This window comes from Mandrillus leucophaeus, unplaced genomic scaffold, assembly GCF_000951045.1.
Source record: "Mandrillus leucophaeus isolate KB7577 unplaced genomic scaffold, Mleu.le_1.0 Scaffold66, whole genome shotgun sequence".
Lineage (NCBI taxonomy): Eukaryota > Metazoa > Chordata > Mammalia > Primates > Cercopithecidae > Mandrillus > Mandrillus leucophaeus.
The window spans coordinates 5049971-5072148 of record NW_012107141.1 but is presented as its reverse complement, the minus strand read 5'-3'; the positions used below and the strand labels follow the sequence as shown (position 1 = coordinate 5072148).

Here is a 22178-nt window from a genome sequence, read left to right as displayed (position 1 = left end):
TTTTGTGTTTTTAGTAGAGACGGGGTTTCACCGTGTTAGCCAGGATGGTCTCGATCTCCTGACCTTGTGATCCGCCCGCCTCGGCCTCCCAAAGTACTGGGATTACAGGCGTGAGCCACGGCGCCCGGCAGAATCTCTATTTTCATCTACCCTGCCTAGTTCCTTTTCGATACTCAACCAGAGCAAATAAGAAGTCAATAGTTGTAAAGTTCTATCTATTAATCTGGATATCCAAATTCTTGTCTTCTCGCCATTCATCTTTCAATCTGTAAGTGTCAGAGACTTCTAGGAAATTTCTACCATCTGGCATATTTCTCAGATACAGAAGAAAATGTAATAAAAACATATTTTAAATGGATAATTCACAGGTTTTTTTTGATAAAAAGTTTGACTGACACAAATGTGTATTTTTGGAAAAACCGTGGTTGATAAATGTTTCAAATTCCTAAAATAGACTTCAATTTCACTTCTCTCACCACTTAAAAATTGGTTTTAATATGTTTAGCTTTGCTTTATCTCATATATTTCAATAATATATTAGGAAGTATTTGGGGGGAATTTTATCAGCACTCAAGCAACTACTGAACAGGCAGAATCACATCTTGGGAAACTGATTAGCTGTCCTTTCAAGAAAACTTCTGATACTTAGTAATGCATCTTCTGTATTGGCAATTTCCAAGATTTTCCTGGGGAATCACACTGAAGCTTGAGAGAAGAAAAAAAAAATTTACCAGGGATAGTGTTAACATCAAACAAAATCTAAATATTACCTGTAAATAAGAATAACAGTCCAATCATACCTCTTTTTCCCTACAAAGTAAAAGTCACTACCAAATAACATTTATGAGAATTCAGTTTCATCTGGTAACTAATACACTCCTAAATGACTCAAGAATGTACCAAAAAAATTAATAACAGTAATAGTCAGAGTTCTTGGTTGCAAGCAACAGAAACCAAATCTCACTATCTTAAGCAAAAAAGGGCTCTGCTGGAAGGGTATTATTAGTGGTTCATGAAATCCACACGTGGCTGAACCATTAGACTTGGAAAACAGACAGGCATCAAGGGAGCTTTGGAGGCAAAGGTCTCACCACAACAGTCTGATCCACAAGCAGCTACTGCAACTGACACATCTTTCCACTAAAGTCTCTTTGCTTAAGATGGCCAGAGAGAGTTTCTGTTGCTTTGGCCAAGAAAATTTACTGCTACAGAATTTGTATAAAGTGAGACTCTTTGAAGAAAAGCTGGTCCCACTCTTTTGAGGAATTTCATTTCTCAGTATGATCTCCATTCCCATCCACTTTCCTCTTTTTGCTCAAGGCACACTAAACTTGGGATCTACTTTTTATTTCCACTCTTTTCCCAAGTAGTCCCCGCTTCCCGAAGTTCCATTCTCCCTTCTCTGTCTGCTAATTATCTACATATTCTTTAAACCTAAATTGAATGTCACTATTCTGTGAATTCTTTCCTGACTGTATAAATAATCACTTTTCCTATCAAAGTTTACTCACTAGTCTAGAACTTCTAATGCTCTATTTTAATTGTATTTGTGTAACTATCTAACTTTTACATGACAGTGAATTTCTTGAGGACTATATCTGACACACAGTGATTGGCATATGATAACTATTTAATAAGTAGTTACTAAATTTTAAAAATAGAAAGAAAACCAAACAATGAGTTTCTCAGCATTTACAAGGTACTGTCTTTGCCTTCTTTTTTTTTTTTTTTTGAGACAGAGTCTCACTCTGTCGCTCTGTTGCCCAGGCTGCAGTGCAGTGGTGTGATCTTGGGCCCCTGCAACCTCCCTGTAACCTCGCAACCTCTGCCACCCAGGCTCAAGCAATTCTTCTGCCTTAGTCTCCCAAGTGGCTGGGATTACGGGCGCCCGCCACCACACCCAGTTAATTTTTCTATTTTTAGTAGAAATGGGGTTTCACCATGTTGGCCAGCCTGGTCTTGAGCTCCTGACCTCAGGTGACACTCCTGCCTTGGCCTCCCAAAGTGCTGGGATTACAGGCATGAGCCACTACATTCAGCCATTTTACCTTTCTACTTATTTCAATATAATTGAGCCTTCCACAAACTGGCCCTATCCTCATTATACATTTTCTGTTTGTTGCTTTTTACCTTGTACTAGTCCTCTATAAGTCAAATTAGATTCCTTTATGATCCCTTGCAGTGTATGATATTTTCTACTTCAACTAATTATTAATATGTTCCATCATAATGCAAGTTCTAAAAGAGCTGTTCCTCCAATAAAAGTAGAGTAGGTAATTCAGACTAACCATTCTGGCTGAGAAAAAAAATGGATAAATTATTCAAGGCAATTGTCTGAAGTCATCAGAGAGTCACCAAGGCAAATGAAGAATGACGAGGCCAAGTTATGATAGAATAAAACCGAGAAAGGTGAGCTGAGCATTTAGTGCCGCTTTTCCCAATGTGTGGGGTTTCTAAACAGAAGGGTCCATGGATTAAATTCAAGAGATCCACATGCTTGGATGGGGAATTTTTTTTTTTAGATGGAGTCTCGCTATGTTGCCCAGGCTGGAGTGCAGTGGCGTGATCTTGGCGCACTGCAAGTTCCACCTCACGGTTTCACGCCATTCTCCTGCCTCAGCCTCCCGAGAGGCTGGGAGTACAGGTGCCTGCCACCACACCCGGCTAATTTTTTTTGTATTTTTAGTAGAGACAGGGTTTCACCCTGTTAGCCAGATGGTCTCGATTTCCTGACCTCATGATCTGCCTGCCTCGGCCTCCCAAAGTGCTGGGAGGCATGAGCCAGGGAAATTTTTATATGTTTATTTTTACTAACCTCTAACTGAAATTTGGCATTTCCTTCTATTATGAGTATAAACATAGAATTAACAGTACCTGTGACTCTTTCAGTAATAGAAATCTCAGATATTGGCTAGGCACAGTGGTTCACACCTGCAATTCCGGCACTTTAGGAGGCTGAGGCGGGAGGATGACTTGAAGACTGGAGTTTGAGAGCCGCCTGGGCAATACAGGAAAACCAAATCTTTACAAAAAACTTTAAAATGAAAAAAAAAAGAAACCTCAGATATTTTCATATAACATTACTGTCATACCAGATATCTCACAATATCATTTATACTCATCATCACTTCAGAAATAAGGTATTATTATACCCACTGGTAGCTCTAGGGGCCTCTGCCAGTTCTGGAAGATTCAACTGATAAACTAAGCAGTTAATAATTTTGAATTAATGTTAAATTCCTGGGTTTTCAAATGCTGTTAGGGCTTATAGACAAAAAATTAGAGTTGGCTGGGTATGGTGGCTCACGCCTGTAATCCCAGCACTTTGGGAGGCCAAGGCGGGCAGATCACAAGGTCAGGAGTTCTAGACCAGCCTGGCCAGCATGGTGAAATCCCGTCTCTACTAAAAAAATATAAAAAATTAGCCCGGCATGGTGGCGCACACCTGTAATCCCAGCTACTCAGGAGGCTGAGGCAGGAGAATCACTTGAACCCAGGAGGCAGAGGTTGCAGTAAGCCAAGATCATGCCACTGTACTCCAGCCTGGGCAACAGAGTGAGACTCAGTCTCAAAAAAAAAAAAAAAAAAAATTAGAGTTCAGGACCCACCCAGGTTGAGGGGTGGGACTCTGGTAAACCCCTAAGGCTCTTTTGGCACTCCTAAGTGCTTAACTGAAAATTAGCCCTCCCTGATATGTAAATCTATATTCAAATCCTTTCAAACCCTCATGGGATTGAGGTAATCCAGGATTGCTAGTGCCCAGGCCATCTGCCAGAAGCAAATATAAATCCCCTCCGAAGAAAGATAGCATCATTCTGGGCCTCACATTATCTGTATGGTTTTTCAAACACAATTTACAGAACTCAACTAGAGAAAAAAAAAGTATAACACAAGATAAGATAATGGAGTAAAAAAAAAAAATGAAGGGATAGGACAGAAAACAGAAACAGACCCACAGGGAATCCAGATAATAAATTATGGACTTTGTAATAACCATGCTTTATTATTTCCTGTGTTCAAGCAAAGACAGACAAGATTTAGCAAGGAAACAAACAAAAACTGAATAAAAATACTTGAGCTAAAAAAATACAATAATTAGAATTAGGAACTCAGTAGATGGGTTTAATAGTAAATTACACAGAAATGAAGAGAGAATTAATGACCTGGAAAATAGATGAGAAGAAAATATCCAGAATAAAGCATAAACTACAAAATGATGGGCTGGGCATGGTGTCTCATGCCTGTAATCCCAGCACTTTGGGAAGCTGAGGCGGGCAGATCACTTGAGGTCAGGAGTTTGAGACCAGCCTGCCCAACATGGTGAAACTCCATCTCTACTAAAAACACAAATTAGCCAGCTGCAGTGGTGGGCACCTGTAATCTCAGCTACTCAGGAGGCTGAGGCAGGAGAATCACTTGAACCTGGGAGGCGGAGCGGGTTGAATCTGGGAGGCAAACTTGGGTTGCAATGAGCCGAGATCATGCTACTGCATTCCAGCCTGGGTGACAGAGTGAGACTCTGTCTCAAACACACACACACACACACACACACACACACACACACACAAAATGATAGAAAATGCGAAAAAGAGCATAAGAGACAGAGAATACCATGAAAAGGTCTAATGTTTGTATAATTAGAATACCAATAGGAGTAAAGAGAGAGCAGAGGCCAGTTGTGTTGGCTCATGTCTGTAATCCCAGCACTTTGGGAAGGCGAGGCAGGAGGATCACTTGAGCCCAGGAGTTTGAGGCCAGTCTGGGCAACATGGCAAGACTCTATCTCTAACAACAACAACAAAAAAATTAGCTGACTGTGGTGGCATGCAACTGTGGTTCCAGCCATTTGGGAGGCTGAGTGAGGCAAGAGGATTGCCTGGGGGGTTGAGGCTGCAGTAAGCCATGACTGCACCACTACACTCCAATGTGGGTGACAGACAAAGATCCTGCCTCAAAACAAAGAGACAGAGACAGAGAGAGAGAGTAGAACAGAAGTAAATCTGAAGAGCTAATTATTGAGAATTTTCCAAGACTGATAAATGATATCAAGCTACAGGTTCAAGAAGCACTAAGAACACCAAATATAAAGAAAAACAAACCTAGACACATTACACTAAAACTATCAAAAACTAAAGACCAAGCAGAAATATCCAAAAACCATCCAGAGATTTAAAAAAAGATTATTTTCAAAGAAGCAAGAATAAAACTGAGAGCAACTTCTCAGCAAAGTCAGTAGAAACCAAAAGATAATGGAATGGTAAAACAGCTGCCAACCTAGAATTTATCTCAGGAAAAAACTGCCCTTCAAAAATGAAGGTGAAAATTTAAATAAGACCTATGATTAGTGAATAGTTTTAAATTAATGTTAAGTCCTTGATTTTGGCAATTATACTATGGATACAGGAAATGTTAACATTAGTAGAAGCTGTATGAAATGGATGTGGGAACTCCATATACAGACTTTTTTTAAACTTCGTATAAGTCTAAAATAATTCACACACATTCTAAAAAGGTAAAATAGAGACAGTTTCAGAATGGAAGCTCCATAGAGTTGCAATTTCTGGTCTGTTTTTTTCACTGCTATATCCCTAGTATCTAGAACACTGACTAAGACATAGGCACTCAGTTAATATACATTGAATGAAGGAGTGAACAACAGTAGTAGCAGCAGCTACCAATTAATTCAACACTTACTATATCTTAAGTGGAATACCAAGCACTTTACTTTCATTAACTCATTTAATCATTCCAACAATTATGTAACATGCATTTTATATTTTATATATGAGTCTCCCTATTTTATAGACGAGGTAAGCAATCTGCTCAAGATCTCATACCAGAAAGTAGTAGGCCCTCTAACACAGACCTGTCTGACTCCAAAGTCCATGTTCTTAACCACTATGTTATGGTGCTTTCATGTCACAAAATATGTCTCCTTTCTGTTTTGTTTATCCAAACTCTACCTACCTTTCCAAATCAAGACAAACTCCTCTATAATGACTTAACTACTTTTACTTAACTAATAGTCATTATTTTTTCTTACTGTCAGTTCTCAGTGTACTAGGCCATATAACTGAATGCCATTATATAAGGTCTTGTATTGTTCTGTAATTGTTTGTTATCCAATGAGTTTTTATCTCTTTAACCAGATTACATTTCACAGGGAAGTGACCATATCTTATATTCCTATTAATATAGAGCACATTTGAAGCTCTATAACAATACTTAATATTTTTGAATATTTTTGTAAAGGGATGAAGAAAAACATTTCCATGCAAGAAACAGCATTTTTGAATGCTTTAGTGATCAGGCTTACAAGGTCTAAGATTCTAAACATCAAATTTGACTCACACACACACAAAAAACAAACACTACCTTAAAAAGTTTTTACATCAAATTTTCTATAGTATCTCTTTTTCCTTATGACATGTTAGGGGATGTTCAGGGTAATTTGGACATAGCAGTACAAGTTCTCCTGGTTAAACCTTCTTGAGAAGGTATATAGATTGCGTAGAAGGTAAAATATGAGAGTGTGCAGATGAACAATTATCCCCACACATGTAAGCTGCAGTTTGTCTGGTGTAAATATACTCTCCCTGCCTGGAACTGCCTGTGTAATGTTCTCTCTTTGGGCTCTGTGGTTTCTCAATACATTCCAACTGTTCAGAGGCTGGAGCTTGGCTCTGCAAGCACAGATAAACAGCTTCCTGGAGCAGGCTGCCAGCATGAGGAGCAATGACCTCAGCAGAGAAAGTCTGCTTTTCATTACCCTGAGCACATCACTGTGCTGCTAGAGCTAAGAGTGGGAACAACACAAGTTGGATAGAGTTGACTGACTCAAGTCTCCCATTACACCTTGAGTTTTAAAATTCTAGTATGTAGAGGAAAGGGGGTAAAGACAGGAAGTGAGAAAATGGCATATGCAAAGAAAACAAAGATAGAAAAACTTTCTTAGGCTATTCTGTGAATGAACTAAAGTCAGATGAGTGGAGTGGCTAAGAGTCATGCAGGCAATCATTGAATATTTTAATCTCCAAAAATGTACACAAAATACAGGGCAAGCAAGAAGTGTTATAGAAAGTAAGAGAGGCCAGGTACAGTGCTGCATACCTGTAATTTCAACATTTTGGGAGGCTGAGGCAGGAGGATAACATGAGCCCAGGGGTTCAAGACCAGCTTGAGCAACAAAATGAGACCCCTGTCTCTACAAAAAAGAAAAAAAAAAGTTAGCTGGGTATGGTGGCACACACCTGTGATCATAGCTACATGGGAAGCTGAGGTAGGAGGATTACTCGAGCCCAGGAGGTTAAGGCTGCAGTGAGCCATGTTTGCGCCACAGCACTCCAGCCTGGGTGACAGAGTGAGACCCAATCTCAAAACAAACAAACAAACAAACAAACAAAACAGCAACAACCACCAAAAAAAAACATACAAAAGAGAGACTAAAAAGTCCTCAAGATCTTCAACTCTGATGCCATTTACAGAGAGAAAAGGAAGACTATCCAGAGCCACAGAGATGCAAAATCCCAGAAAAGTGGAGCTTAAGGAGAACAACACATAATGAAGATGAATTATATATAGCCAGACATCTTGTATGTGTCATTTCATGTGATTTGCATAACAACCCTAGAATATAGGTATTATCATCCCTAGCGAAAATCTAGACCTAGAAAATTATAATACAAGGACATCAACAAAGACATTTGTTGTTGATATTATTTAATGACAAAGGGATGATTTCAAGTCTGCTTCTACAGCCACCCAGGAAACAATGCTTTTCCCAAACACCTCTCATTGTAGTATTATCTACTGTTGCAGCCCCAGAACTCAGCAATACTAGAACTGTGTCCTAAAAGAAATGTGCACACTTGTGTCACTTTCTGATAAGACAATTTCTGCAGTGCTGGTAGCATTGCATCTGATAGTTGAAGAAGGGAACCACAATCATGTCCTCAGACAAGAAATTGGTTAGATATGACCCCTCCTGAAGGATCCTGAGAGACAATTTGTTTTTTGGAGAAGTCATTGACTATAAAGATGCACCTGCAAGGGGCCCGGGAGCTGAGAGACAGACAAACATCTTAGCAAATTCTAAAAGCAGAGCGAAGCTTCATTTGACTTTCATTTCACTTTTCTCAGGGAAGAAGAACCTTTGTGTTACTGCCAAAATCCTAACTGTCCTTCCTTCCTCTCTATCCCCTCCACCTCCATGCCAGCTCATTAAAGATCTTCTGGTTAAAGGTGCCAAATTGTGTCATTCTTTCCTACTCTAGTGCCAAGCTTGTGCCACTAGTTCCACAGATTGATCTGCTGGAGTTCTGAGCAAATTATGGAAGAAATTAAAAGCACTGAAAATTTTAAATTGTTCTGTTGTTGGTGAAGTAAAGCTTTTTAAACTTCTTCTTCTTGTAGAGACAGGGGTCTCATTGTGTTGCCCAGGCTGGTCTCAAACTCCTGGCCTCAAGTGATCTTCCCACCTTGGCTTCGCAAAGTGTTGGGATTATAGGTGTGAGTCACTACAACTGGCTTAGTTTCTTAACTTCTGATGACTGACTTTACATTGCTAATGGCATGACACTTGTTAATTCAGACTTGTGTGTATGTATTTGATTGCCAGAGGAGTATTCAGGGAATTATCAGAGTGGTGGTATGAAGGAATATCAGGGCTTGAACCAAATAAAGATCCTTTATATTATTTATAGATTGAAATAAATCAAGTTATTTCTCTAAGGGGAGATATTTTAATATAAAAAATCAGACCTAAATTTTATACTAGCTAGCTGCAAAAGCAGCTCCCATGAAAACAGAAATAATATCATTGGGGCTTGAGAACACTTCAGCCAAGGATGGTGTTTTCTTCATTTCCTCTTATTGAATGGTTTCATAACAGATAAGTTTCTCCTAACTTGAAGAAGGCAGGGGGTGGGGGGAGTAAGGTCTTTCCTGACAGGGAGAATCTGGGCCCAATTATTACTTCTGTAACCTCTGACTCTGACTTCCAAATGAGTCAAGGGACCAGTGGGCTGTGAAATAGCTTCCTCCATTACCAGGTCAAGTGCTGCTGGATAGTTTCCTGTAACCATAACACAAAGGAACTGAAGAAGTGAGATGGATTCTACAAAAACAGGCAACTTCTTGCATCCTCAATGACCCTGGATTTTTAAGTTTCAAAACAGATTTTGGTGACTCTTAACTCACCACTATGGCTTCCTGCAGTCTTTATGCTATAGCATATCTCTAGTAATATAGAAAAGAGCCAGAATCCTCTATAGATTTGGTTCTGTGATGGCCTAACAGAGGTGCCTGGCCGAGTAACAGTGGGGATAGGGTTGCTTTAACTGAAGGCAAATCTATTCCTGACAATTATCTGAGTCTGTGGGAATCCAGATGCTGACAATGAGAAATGGGTAATTTTTCTGTTACAATGTGTCAACTCCGGCTAAGAACTGAACTATGGAAAAAAGGCAGGGGAGGGGATGGGTACAGGGGGAAGCATTACCCCTTTTGAAGAAGTCTATAATAGGATTAGTCACCATTACTTCACCACACCACATTTTGGCTCAATTTACAAAAATAAGTAGAGAAAACATGAGCAGAAATGGCCCAAAGAAGTCTCAAGTCCATCTCTCATTCAAAGCTACAAGCCTGGAAATCAGTGAAGTCTTGGTTTGTTCTGATGTGCTTCTTGTTGGCTCACACCTGCTCCTCTGTTACCACGGACACAAGAAGAACCCCAAACAACACTACTTAAACTCTAGATGGTGAATGATCCTAAAAAAATCTGTCACCTTTAGAATGAATGTTTATACCCTGATTGTTCTAGATTATGTAGGAAAGAAGTGGGTCATCTTTTCATAGGGTTTAGAGTAACTGTCTGAAAAAACAAAAAAAGAAACGATATGTATTTTATAATCATGGATCGTTTTCATTAGAGTTACATTTTAAGTTATTTAGGAATATGCACTATTACCTATGTAACAAACCTGCATGCTCTGCACATGTATCCCAGAACTTAAAAGGAAAAAAAGAAAAAAAATGGATATGCACTATTGGAATCTCTTTTTTTCTCCAAGGATGAATTAATGAAGTTCATATTTTATGGATTTATTTGAATCAAAATTAATTCTGATGATTAACATGTATCAAAATGAAATTATTAATGCTCCTTTTCTAAAAACTGACAAAGATTTCCATCTCCATATTTATACTATGTAGTGTAGAACACAAATACTTTTGATGACTAATTATTTTATTTACTTTCACTGGTTAAATAGGAGCAGGCCATGAGGGAGGCCAACTACCCACGAGGGGGTCCTAGGAACACTGCCTATTAAGGGTACTCCACTCTCAGTAGTAACAAATAAAATCAATCAAATGATCTTTTTTGGACACAGGAAGCTTACTTAGATAATCAAGGTAGACAAAGAGAAGGTGAGTCACCCTCTGAGTTAGGTTATTGGCTCTCTGATGGGATGAGCTCTCAATCATTATCTCTTCCAAGAGGCCTTCCCTGTCCATCCTATATATTATGTTACTCTGGCTGTTTTCTTGTTATTTGTCTTGTTACAGTTACCAGTTGTGTAACCATGAGAATGTTACTTTTAAGCGCCTGAATTTCCTTATGAGTAAAATGAGGATGATACTAATACCCTGTTTATAGAACTGTGAAGATTAAATAATGGTTATTATATGCTTAGAACAGTGCCTAGCACACGGTGTTTATTAACTGTTAGCTATTCTCATCCTCATCAATTTGCTTGTTTATTGATTATTGCCTTCATTAAAACACTAGGTTCATAAATAGGTACCTTATTTGTCTTACTCACTGCTCCATTCCCATTGCATAGTACACACAGGCACAGAGTAGGTGCCCAAAAATAATTTGTGAATGAATAATTTGCAAATGAATGCCATCCTATATTCTCACGTATCCTTAAAAAAAACTAAAGGTAGTCTGTATACTTCTTTCCCTTGCAACCAAAACAGTCATCATAAAAACTTCACCAAAAAACTAAAATCATCCTTTAAAAAACAAAAACAAGACACTTGACCATAAAAGTGAGCTCTCCTGGGCCCACGAACCAAGACCACAGAATATTATTCATTTCTATATTAGTATGTGGAGGTCAAGCTCCCTGATGCCACAGCATTGTAAACTATCAATTTAGCCTGTGAAGAATGGTTCCCAATTCTGATAGGAATTCTCAGATTTCAGCCTGTTTCTCTCTCATCATTATTTTCCAATGTCTCAAAAAGCCACATTTCTCATTTTATCTTTACCACAAGAATCTGGTCACACTCTGGTGTGGTTTCTAAGTTAGAGCTACTCTCGCCTCATTTTCTTGGATGTACTTCTTCAGAGGTCCTGACCCAGTGTTGACATTTGGTCTATTCTTAGAGTAGCACCTCTAAATATTAATTTCTTTTACCTTCTACTTGTTGAAGGACAACATTCAGAGGTAGAGGTTACATACAACATAAAAGAAAATCCTCTGGGATTTAGTACCCATCTTTCAAGAGTGTCCAGAGGAATATGATCTACAGAGCTCATGGACTTGCAGATATACACAAAGTACTGCTCAGCCACTTGTGTTTTGCAGTTTATCCAGATTTGCTGGAACAGTCATGGACTTGTTTGAAAACACCAACAACCAAGGAGTGACAGACAGCATAGGTGAGAGGGCAAGCAGACCCAGAGAAGAAAATCAGAAGAGAAGCCTTCCAAAAACAATTTCAAGGAGTACTTTTATCACTGTTTAAAGGTAAATCACCCATGGTTAAATATATGAAAGTCTCAAGACGCGAACTTGAAACTGGAAGATGGAAGGGTACCGTTAACATATTTTTAAAAATCATGCTTCCTGCTCTTTACAGTCAGCTCCAGCTGCATCCCCCAAAAGGCCAATATTAAACGTTTAAATGGCAATGAACTGAGGTCACCAGCTAAGGCTGTGTGATAAGCTTGCAAAGTATAGTTCATAAGGGAGAATCAAAAATAGTAGAAATCATAGCTAGAAGAAACCTCTAAATATGATCTGGTTAGCCCTCTAGCAACATTAAGCAGTAAAGTGAGTTGGAAGCAACAGAGAACAGTGGCCTCTGTAATACTGCAGATGAGGCTTGATTCCTGACTCTGTCACTTAATAGCTTGTGAACTTGAAGAAGCTATTTTAACCTTTCTGACTATCCACTTCCTCCTCTATAAAACAGAGATAACAATAATAATAGTACCCATCTCAAAGAATTGTAGTAGCTAAGACATGGTATTAGTTTAGTAAAAACTGCATATTATAATATATTATTATTATTATTATTATTATTAGCATGTAAGGCTTTATTAAACCCACTTCATAGATGAGGCAACTGAAGCCCGTATTTCAGAAATTTGCCCAAGGTTATAGAGTGAGGACTTATAAGAATAAGGAGCTCTTCTTCCTTCATTATGTTTCTCTTACAAATCAATACAAAACTGAAACCTGAGGCCAGGCGCAGTGGCTCACGCCTGTAATCCCAGCACTTTGGGAGGCCGAGGTGGGCGGATCACAAGGTCAGGAGTTCAAGACCAGCCTGGCTAACACGGTGAAACCCCATCTCTACTAAAAATACAAAAAACAAAAATTAGCCGGGCATGGTGGCAGGTGCCTATAGTCCCAGCTACTCGGGAAGCTGAGGCGGGAGAATGGCGTGAACCCGGGAGGCAGAGCTTGCAGTGAGCCGAGATCATGCCACTGCACTCCAGCCTGGGCGACAGAGCAAGACTCCATCTCAAAAAAAAAAAAAAAACTGAAGCCTGAAAGTGAAGGATTTTCACTAACTAAATCAAATTCACAAAGTAAACTCAGGAGCTTCCATCATCCAGGTCTCTGTGTCTACCAAATTATACTTACATTACTTCCCATTCTGTCATACATCCACACCTTTCAAGTCTTTAAAAAAAAAAAAAAAAAAAAAAAAAAGTTTTTGGAGCTGGTTTACTTTTCACTTCTCGGAATAACTTACCTCAGGCCAATCTGGTGTCATAGAGTTATGGAAGTGTCAGGTATGTGTCACTCGTATATTATGTAAATTTCAGCTTTCTGGGTACAAGAAACAGCCCGCTTGGCAAGTACATTTCTATCAGCACTGTAGAAAATCTTATGATTTTTTTTCTTTTTTTTTTTTTGAGACAGAGTTTCGCACTTGTTGCCCAGGCTGGAGTGGAGTGCAATGGCACAATCTCAGCTCACTGCAACCTCTGCCTCCCAGGTTCAAGTGATTCTCCTGCCTCAGCCTCCTGAGTAGCTGGGATTACAGGCATGTGCCACCACCCTTGGCTAATGATTTTTTTTCAACAGTGTATTGGTAGATAAAAGCTGCCTACAGTCAGCCTTACTGTTGGTTCACTACAGCTCAGAATTGGCTACACAGAAAAGTGGAATTCACTTTTGGAGTGCTAGGTGCACGGTATACAGCTTCTAAAATGGCAGAAAATAGAGCTTTACCAAAAATAAGGGAGGAAAAAACAAGAAAACAGTCCTTATTATAACAAAATCTAGAAGAGTAGAAAGTATTCAATAACTTAAAATATAGACACTGCTGTAGATTCAATAAATATTTGCCTAACATCTATTATATGTGAAGCATCACGCCAAGTACCAGAAATGCAAAGATGAAGACTAAATGAGGCCGGGTGCAAATGGCTCACGCCTACAATCCCAACACTTTGGGATGCCAAGGCAGGCAGATCACTTGAGTCCAGGAGTTCGAGACCAGCCTGGCTAACATGGTGAAACCCCATCTCTACTAAAAATACAAAAATTAGCTGGGTATGGTGGCGGGCGCCTGTAATCCCAGTTACACAGGAGGCTGAGGCGGGAGAATCTCTTGAACCCGGGAGATAGAGGTTGCAGTGAGCCAAGACTGCACCACTGCACTCTAGCCTGGGCAACAGAGGGAGACTCTGCCTAAAAGAAAAAAAAAAAAGCCTACCTTCAAGGAACCAGTGTAATAGGGAAAAGACTGATAACAGAGATGGGGAGGGGAGTAAAATGAAAAAAGCCAGAAAGAAGCATTACCCCCAGAAGAGTCATATTTCACTTGGCAAGGAGCCTCAAGAGTGCTGGTACAGATTAAATGGCCTAGAAACTTGACCTGTAGGCTTGTCAGTTCGCTTGTCAGTTCTATAAAAGCGAGCAAGGCTATTCAATCTCAGCCTTTATTCCCTGCCTACCTCATTTGCTCCAGCCCGCATCACGAGAACAAGTAAAATTCCTTTCTCTACTTCATCCTCCTTTAGAAGACTGGGTGAAAGGAACAACTTTACTCCCAGAAAGCTTCTTTTTCCAAGGAACCTAAAATGCCAATCCATAAAAAATCTAGATTTCATTGATAAGAACTTTAGAGTTCAGCAAAAGAGCTAGGGAATCTCAAGTATTCCCCTAACAGCAACCCAAGTTGAGGCCATTTGAATAGCTGTCTGATCTCCAAGGAGCCTCTGGAGAACAGAAAGGAAAAAAAAAATCTATGTTCAAGGAAGATGAACTTGAGTTCAAGATTCACTTAAACAGAAGCCTATAAGGATTATTATTCCTTTCTTAGAATGTTCCCAATAAACCAGAGGAAAAGGAAAGAGAATCCAAATGATTATATAAATATGTGACGGCATGTTGGTAATAAAAATAATGCTTTGTATTTATCTAGCACATCCTTTCATGAAGATTATGTTTTGCACGGTACTATACAAAAACAGACACGTAGACCAATGGAAAGAATAGAATACTCAAAAATAAAGTATACACTTAAAACAATCTTATCTTTGACAAGGCTGACAAAAACAAGCAATGGGGAAAGGACTCCCTGTTTAATAAATGGTGCTGGGATAACTGGTGAGCCATATGCAGAAGAATGACACTGGACCCTTACCTTTCACTATATACAAAAATTAACTCAAGATAGATTAAAGATTTAAATGTAAGACCTCAAACTATAAAAATCCTAGCAGAAAACCTAGGAAATATCCTTCTCAACATCAGCCTTGGCAAATAATTCTTGGCAAAGTCCCCAAAAGCAATTGCAACAAAAACAAAAATTGACAAGTGGGACCTAATTAAACTAAAAAGCTTCTGCACAGCAAAAGTAACTATCAATAGACAACCTACAGAACGGGAAAAAACATTTACAAATTATGCATCCAACAAAGGTCTAATATCCAGAATCTGTAAGGGACTTAAATCAAGAAGCAAAAATCAAATAACCCCATTTTAAAATGGTCAAAGGACATGAAGAGACACTTTCTCAAAAGACGATACATAAGTGGCCAAGAAACATATGAAAAAATGCTCATTATCACTCATCATCAGAGACATTAGCACTCATCATCAGAGAAATGCAAATCAAAACCACAATGAGATACCATCTCATGCCAGTCAGAATGACTATTATTAAAAAGTCAGGGGAAAAAAAAAAAAAAAAAACAGATGCTGGCAAGGCTGCTAAGAAAAGAGGATGCTTACACACTGTTGGTGGGAATGTAAATTAGTTCAGCTACTGTGGAAATCAGTTTGGAGATTTCTCAGAGAACTTAAAACAGAGCTACCATTAGACTCGGCAATCCCATTCATTTGTGGGTACGCCAAAGGAAAATACATCATTCTCCCCACGCACTCATACATTCATTGCTGCACTATTCACAATAGCAAAGACATGGAGTCAACCTAGGTGCCCATCAAGGTTAATTGGATAAAGAAAATATGGTACATATATACCATGGAGTACTATGCAGACATAAAAAAAAGAATGAAATCATGTCCTTTGCAGCAACATGGATGGAGCTAGAGGCTATAATCCTAAGTGAATTAATGTAGGAACAGAAAACCAAATACCACATGTTCTCACTTATAAGTGGGAGCTAAACATTGAGCATTCATGGACATGAACATGGGAGCAACAGACACTGTGGACTGCTAGAGGGAAGGAGGGAGGAGGGTAATGGGTCAAAAACTATCTATTGGGTACTACGCTCACTACCTGGGTGCAATGTACCCATGTAACAAACCTGCACATGTATTCCCTGTATCTAAAATAAAAGTTGGAAAAAAAGAAGATTAATGTATTTTTAAAGTGTTTATCTCATTCAGCCTAAAAACAGTTCTGTGATATTCAAAAAGTGGTAATCAGTTGGGCATGGTGGCTCATGGCTACAATCCCAACACTTCAAGAGGCCAAGGCGAGAGGATTACTTGAGTCCTGGAGTTCAAAACCAGCCTGGTCAACATACTGAAACACTGTCCTTACAAAAGAAAAACTTTAAAATTAGCTGGGCATGACAGCACATACCTGTAGGCCCAGCTACTAGGGAGGCTGAGGCAGAAGAATTCCTTGAGCCCAGGAGTTCAAGGATACAATGAGCCATGATGATGCCACTGCACTCCAGCCTGAACAACAGAGTAAAATTCTATCTCAAAAAAATAAAAAAGGTAGTAATCATTTTGACTTTTATACATTCTAAGCATACTTTACAAAGAAGTATGACCTTCTTTTTTTTTTTGAGACAGAGTGTCTCTCTGTCGGCCAGGCTGGAGTACAGTGGCACCATCTTGGCTCACTGCTACCACTGCCTACCGGGTTCAAGAGATTCTCCTGCCTCAGCCTCCCAAGTAGCTGGGATTACAGGTGCGTGCCACCATGCCCAGCTGATTTTTGTATTTTTAGTACAGATAGGGTTTCACCATGTTGGTCAGGCTGGTCTCCTACTCCTGACCTCATGATCTGCCCTCCTCAGCCTGCCAAAGTGTTGGGATTACAGGCGTGAGCCACCTCGCCTGGCCTAAGTATGACCTTTCAAATATATAATCTATGAAAGATATCCTCCCTCTAGAAATATTTCTTTAAAAAATTTTTTAAGTTCTAATTTTCATGGGTGCATAGTAGGTGTATATATTTTGGGGGCACATGAGATGTTTTGATACAGACATGCAATGTTAAATAGTTACATCATGGAGAATAGAGTATCCACCCCATCAAGCATTTATCCTTTGTGTTACAAACAATCTAAATATACTCTTTTTTTTTTGAGACGGAGTCTCACTCTGTCGCCCAGGTTGGAGTGCAGTGGCGCGGTCTCAGCTCACTGCAAGCTGCACCTCCCGGGTTCACGCCATTCTCCTGCCTGAGCCTCCCAAGTAGCTGGGACTACAGGCGCCCACCATCACACCCAGCTAATTTTTTGTATTTTTAGTAGATACAGGGTTTCACTGTGTTAGCCAGGATGGTCTCAATCTCCTGACCTCATGATCCACCCGCCTCGACCTCCAAAAGTGCTGGGATTACAGGCATGAGTCACCGCACCTGGCCAACTCTTTGAGTTATTTTAAAATGAACAATTAAGTTATCACTGACTATAGTCACCCTGTTGTGCTATCAAATAGCATGTCTTATCCATTCTTTCTATTTTTTTTTTTGTACCCATCAACCATCCCCACCTCTTCCCCCAGCTCCCCACTACCCTTCCCAACCTCTGGTAACCATCCTTCTATTCTCTTTGTCCATGAGTTTAATTGTTTTGATTTTTAGATCCCACAAATAAGTGAGAACATCCAATGTTTGTCTTTCTGTGTCTGGTTTATTTCACTTAACATAATGATCTTCAGTTCTATTCATTTTGTTGTAAATGACAGGATCTCATTCTCTTTTAGGGCCGAATAATACTCCATTGTGTATATGTACCACATTTTCTTTACCCATTCATCTGTTAATGGACACTTAGATTGCTTCCAAATCTTAGTACTCTAAACAGTGCTGCAACAAACATAGGAGTACTGATATTTATTCGATATACTAATTTCCTTTCTTTTAGTTATATACCCAGCAACAGAACTGCTGGATCTTACGGCAGCCCTATTCCTTTTTTGAGGAACCTCCAAACTGTTCTCCATAGTGGTTATACTAATTTACATCCCCATCAACAGTGTAGAAGTGTTCCCTTTCTCCACATCCTCGCCAGCATTTGTTATTGCCTGTCTTTAGGATATAAGCCATTATAACTGGGGTGAGATGTTATCTCATTGTAGTTTTGATTTTCATTTCTCTGATGATCAATGATGTTGACCACTTTTGCTTATGCCTGTTTGCCATTTGTATGTCTTGTTTTGAGAAATGTCTATGCACATCTTTTGTCCGTTTTTTGATGGGATTATTGGATGTTTTCCTATAGGGATGTTTGAGCTCCTTATATATTCTGGTTATTGATCCCTTGTCAGATGGGTAGTTTGCAAATATTTTCTCCCATTCTGTGGGTTGTCTCTTCATTTTGCTGATTAGAAATACTCTTAAATCATTAAGTGATTGGCACAGCATCCTGTAGAAAGAAAACTGCAAGGAGCATTAGCCTAAACAATTCCATGAGAAAAGCCAGCCATGAAAAAAACAGGCTAGATGAACACCAGCTAAAGGAAATCAAAGTGAATATTTTGAATAAAGGAGAAAGTTAAAAGACGAACCTAAAGAAACAGATCTAATAGATCAAACAAGCGGCTGTTAAGCTACTGTAATCAAAACCATTCATGAGACATCGCTGGACAAAACTAGCTGCACCAAAGGCATGATCCAAAACATGTTTGGGCGGCCCACAACCAACCTACCAAAACTAAACATTCACTGCCACTACATAATCAGCATTGTCCCACTCTGTTCCTCAAGTGTCCTGCCTGCTTCCAAGCGCCTCCTCTGGGTTGACTGTATTAGTACGACATTCATGTACTTACTATTCAGTGAAGAACCTGGCAATTCCATATTGGCTGATATCTTCCCTGTTCTCTAGCAGCTGGCACACTGCATCCTCCATGTAGGTGAGGACATGTCGCTGAGCTGTAATCAAATAGCAAGAGAGAAAGAGAAAATGAGAGAAAGATTAAAAAAAGAATGATCCCAATCCTAGTAGGAGGTCATGTGTAAGGCAATTCAAGTGTTGGCTCTGTCTGATGACACTTCATCAGTGGACTGGAATAGGCAAAGCAAACTTGCTGACCCTAACTGAGCTATAGTCTCAAAGGATAGATTGAGAGATGATGTGAACATGACCTATTGCCATTTGACTGGCTGTTAGTATTAGCATCAACCCTTTATTCTTCATTTCAATGACAAGGGTGGGTTGAAGAGGAGATTTAGCACCATTCAGCAGATACACCTGGAAGTTCTTTTCTTTCTACCTCCTATTCTTTTCCACTTCTGCATCAGAAACTTATCCAGAGAGTTTGTAATTTCATGCTTGAAGCATGGATGGTATGATTGTAAAGAAAACTCTGGCCAGGCACAGTGGCTCACGCCTGTAATCCCAGCACTTTGGGAGGCTGAGGCAGGCAGATCACTTGAGGTCAGGAGTTCCAGACCAGCTTGGCAACATGGTGAAAACCTGTCTCTACTAATACAAAAATTAGCCAGACGCAGTGGCATATGCCTGTAATCCCAGCTACTCAGGAAGCTGTGGGAGGGGAATCGCTTGAACCTGGGAGGTGGAGGTTGCAGTGAGCCGAGATCATGCCATTGCACTCCAGCCTGGGCGACAGAGTCAGACTTCATCTCAAAAAAGAAAAAAAAGAAAACTGAGTTAATTAAAAAAAAAAAAAAAAAGTTTAAGGACCATGAAAATTTTAATACTGGTGTGTATGTAAGTTATTAACTTTGGTAAATAACAAGACCATGAAATCTGTCTGGCTCGGTTTATTAGATGTCATGTTTTCTGCATTTGTTGTGACTTGGAAATGTGTGAGTTAATCATGGGCGTATAATAAAAACTATGAGTATTAGAGTGAGACAGACCTGAGTTTGAATCATGGCTCTGTCTTGGTAGCTTAATCTTGGATAGTTACTTAGCCTGCACCTGTTTTCTTCTTTATCAAGCGTGGAAAGCAATATAATTTAACTATGTTTCTCAAAATATGGTCAATCAATTTCTTGATCTGAATCCCCTGGGATGCCCTGTTTAAAATACAGCTTTATAGTCTGGCACTGTCCCAGATTTAGTGACCTTAAATTTCTTACTAGAGCCCAGTAATTTTTAACAAGTACCCCTGGTGCTTCTTATGTACTTTTAAGTTTAAGAATCACTGGTTAAGAACTTGGGCTTTGGACTATAGAGAGTTGAGAGCTCCATTCTGAGCTCTGCCGCTTCCTAGCTACATGACCATAAACAAATTACTCTTCAAGCCTATTCTTCATGGTGAAATGGGGGTAATAATGGTACTTACATTATAGGGTTATAGAAATAAGTAAGATAATACAGGTAAAACACCACTATGTGCTTGGTGCATAGTATGTGATTGATAATGTTTCCTTAAAAGCCTATCTCAAATGGCGTTATTGGGAGTTTACTTCAGTAAACAACATAGGCCAGAACTTCTTAGATGTCAGATACTCAAATACTTCTTCCCCTTCTCTGAATTTTGTCCTTAGGTATGACAGTGGTATCCTGACAAACTTTACACGGAAGCTTCCAATTCAGTGTCCCCGTTTATCATAAAAAATTCAGAAAAATACTTTCATCTGGAGCAGTGAGAAAAAAAACCCTAAGTGATGAATATCCTTCCAAAAAGCAATTTCATGAAGTTGCTGCCAAAGCAGACATTTACTTCTTTCACAGTTTCATTCCTCAGGAAAATATGAAGGAATTACCTAAAATTTATAAATACTGGTGTTTCAAAAAACTATTTCTGAAGTCCTAGTAGTCTAGTGAAGCTCATAAAACAAGTAAGTTTATCTGCCAACCTGAGCTCAAGAGTCTTCACTTGATCATAATGATCACAGTGACTAAGGTTTCACCACGTTCCCAGCAGCCTAAAGTCCAGATGGACGGCCTGTTTACATTCTGTGACTTGTTTTATCTAAATGAGTGCTTCCCCAAACTAACAACTATCAGTCACTGCAAACCCTGACTGCCCACCCCCAACTCCACCCAAAAAGGGGTAAAAACAAAATCAGTTCCTCAACTCAACAGTTCATCCAACTAGAAAACTGTTTCTTTAAGAAATGGCCAAAACTGAGAGTGAAGCTGTAAGATAATACCTGCCAATTTCTGACACTGTTTTCAAAATATAATAATTATAATTAGGTGTATATTAAATTGGGAGGGAAAAATGGCCAGGGAAACATTAAAATCAGCTGCATTTTCACCTCTGTGTTCTCCTTCCTTTCTTCTATGGGTTTATCCTGATCTTACAAAAAGATTCCTTCCTTGGGCTATATGGCCTTTTATGACTTAGCTCTACCTAAGGCTAGTACAGGATTTTTTTTTTTTTTCTTTTTGATGGTAGAAATGAAAGAGCTGTACTTAGAAGCAAATCCTGCTTCTCCTCCTCCCTAGCTCCAGGGACTCAAAGTTAATGTGAAAGCCCTTTACAGGAGAAATATTTTCAGAGCAGTAAAAATCAAAGTACTTTTGTCCTTCTAGAAGAAAAAAAAAAAGAGGAATTTTCTGGAAAATAGACTTTATACCAAAAATATAAAAAAGAAAAGAAAGAAATATATTGGACCATGCATGTTTAACATTTATCTGCCAATCAGATATTTAGTTTCCTATTACAAATAATAACAGCTACCATTTTTGAGTACTTGTACAATTTATTAAACAACAATGTGACAGACACAGTATTGTACTAATTGTTTCACATGCTTTATTCTATTTGTTCCAAATACAATACTATAATAGTTATTCTTAGACTTCTATTTTTACAAGTGGAAGAACTGAAACTTACAAAATTAAAATAATTTACACAGCTAGTGGGAAGAGAAGCCAAGATTTGAACCAAGGTTTACCTGATACCAAAAACCCATTCTCTTAACACACTGCCTCACCATTAACACTTTAAAAATTATCTTTATTTTACACAGTGCACAAAGGCAGGAATGTATGTTAATAGTAAAATCACCCGAGAGATACGGTCCATTTGGGTCCATGTGAATTTATATGTGTGTGTATGTCTGTCTGTCCTGTCCCCTCACCTTCATACCAATCAGCACGGTGTGAAGTTAGAACTTGTCCCTTAATTTCAAAGTTTCTTGAAAAGAACCATCCCATCCATTCCTAGTTCACAAAGTAGAAACAGAAAGCCCTGGTGTTCTTTTTATGTGTGGGTGAAGGGAAGAAGCTAAGAAGAAAAGTTCCTCTCTGGAGAGAGTTTTACACTAGCCAACAGCCAAATGCAAAG

General features: G+C 39.1%; 1 protein-coding gene across 1 annotated transcript in view; it reads right to left on the bottom strand.

The window, feature by feature from the left end:
• Positions 1-22178, bottom strand: part of LOC105554813 (chromosome unknown open reading frame, human C11orf49) — a 258467-nt gene that overhangs the window by 191614 nt on the left and 44675 nt on the right. The window contains 2 exon segments of the mRNA XM_012001406.1: positions 5096-5119; positions 18741-18843. Coding sequence (XP_011856796.1) covers positions 5096-5119; positions 18741-18843 — 127 coding nt within the window.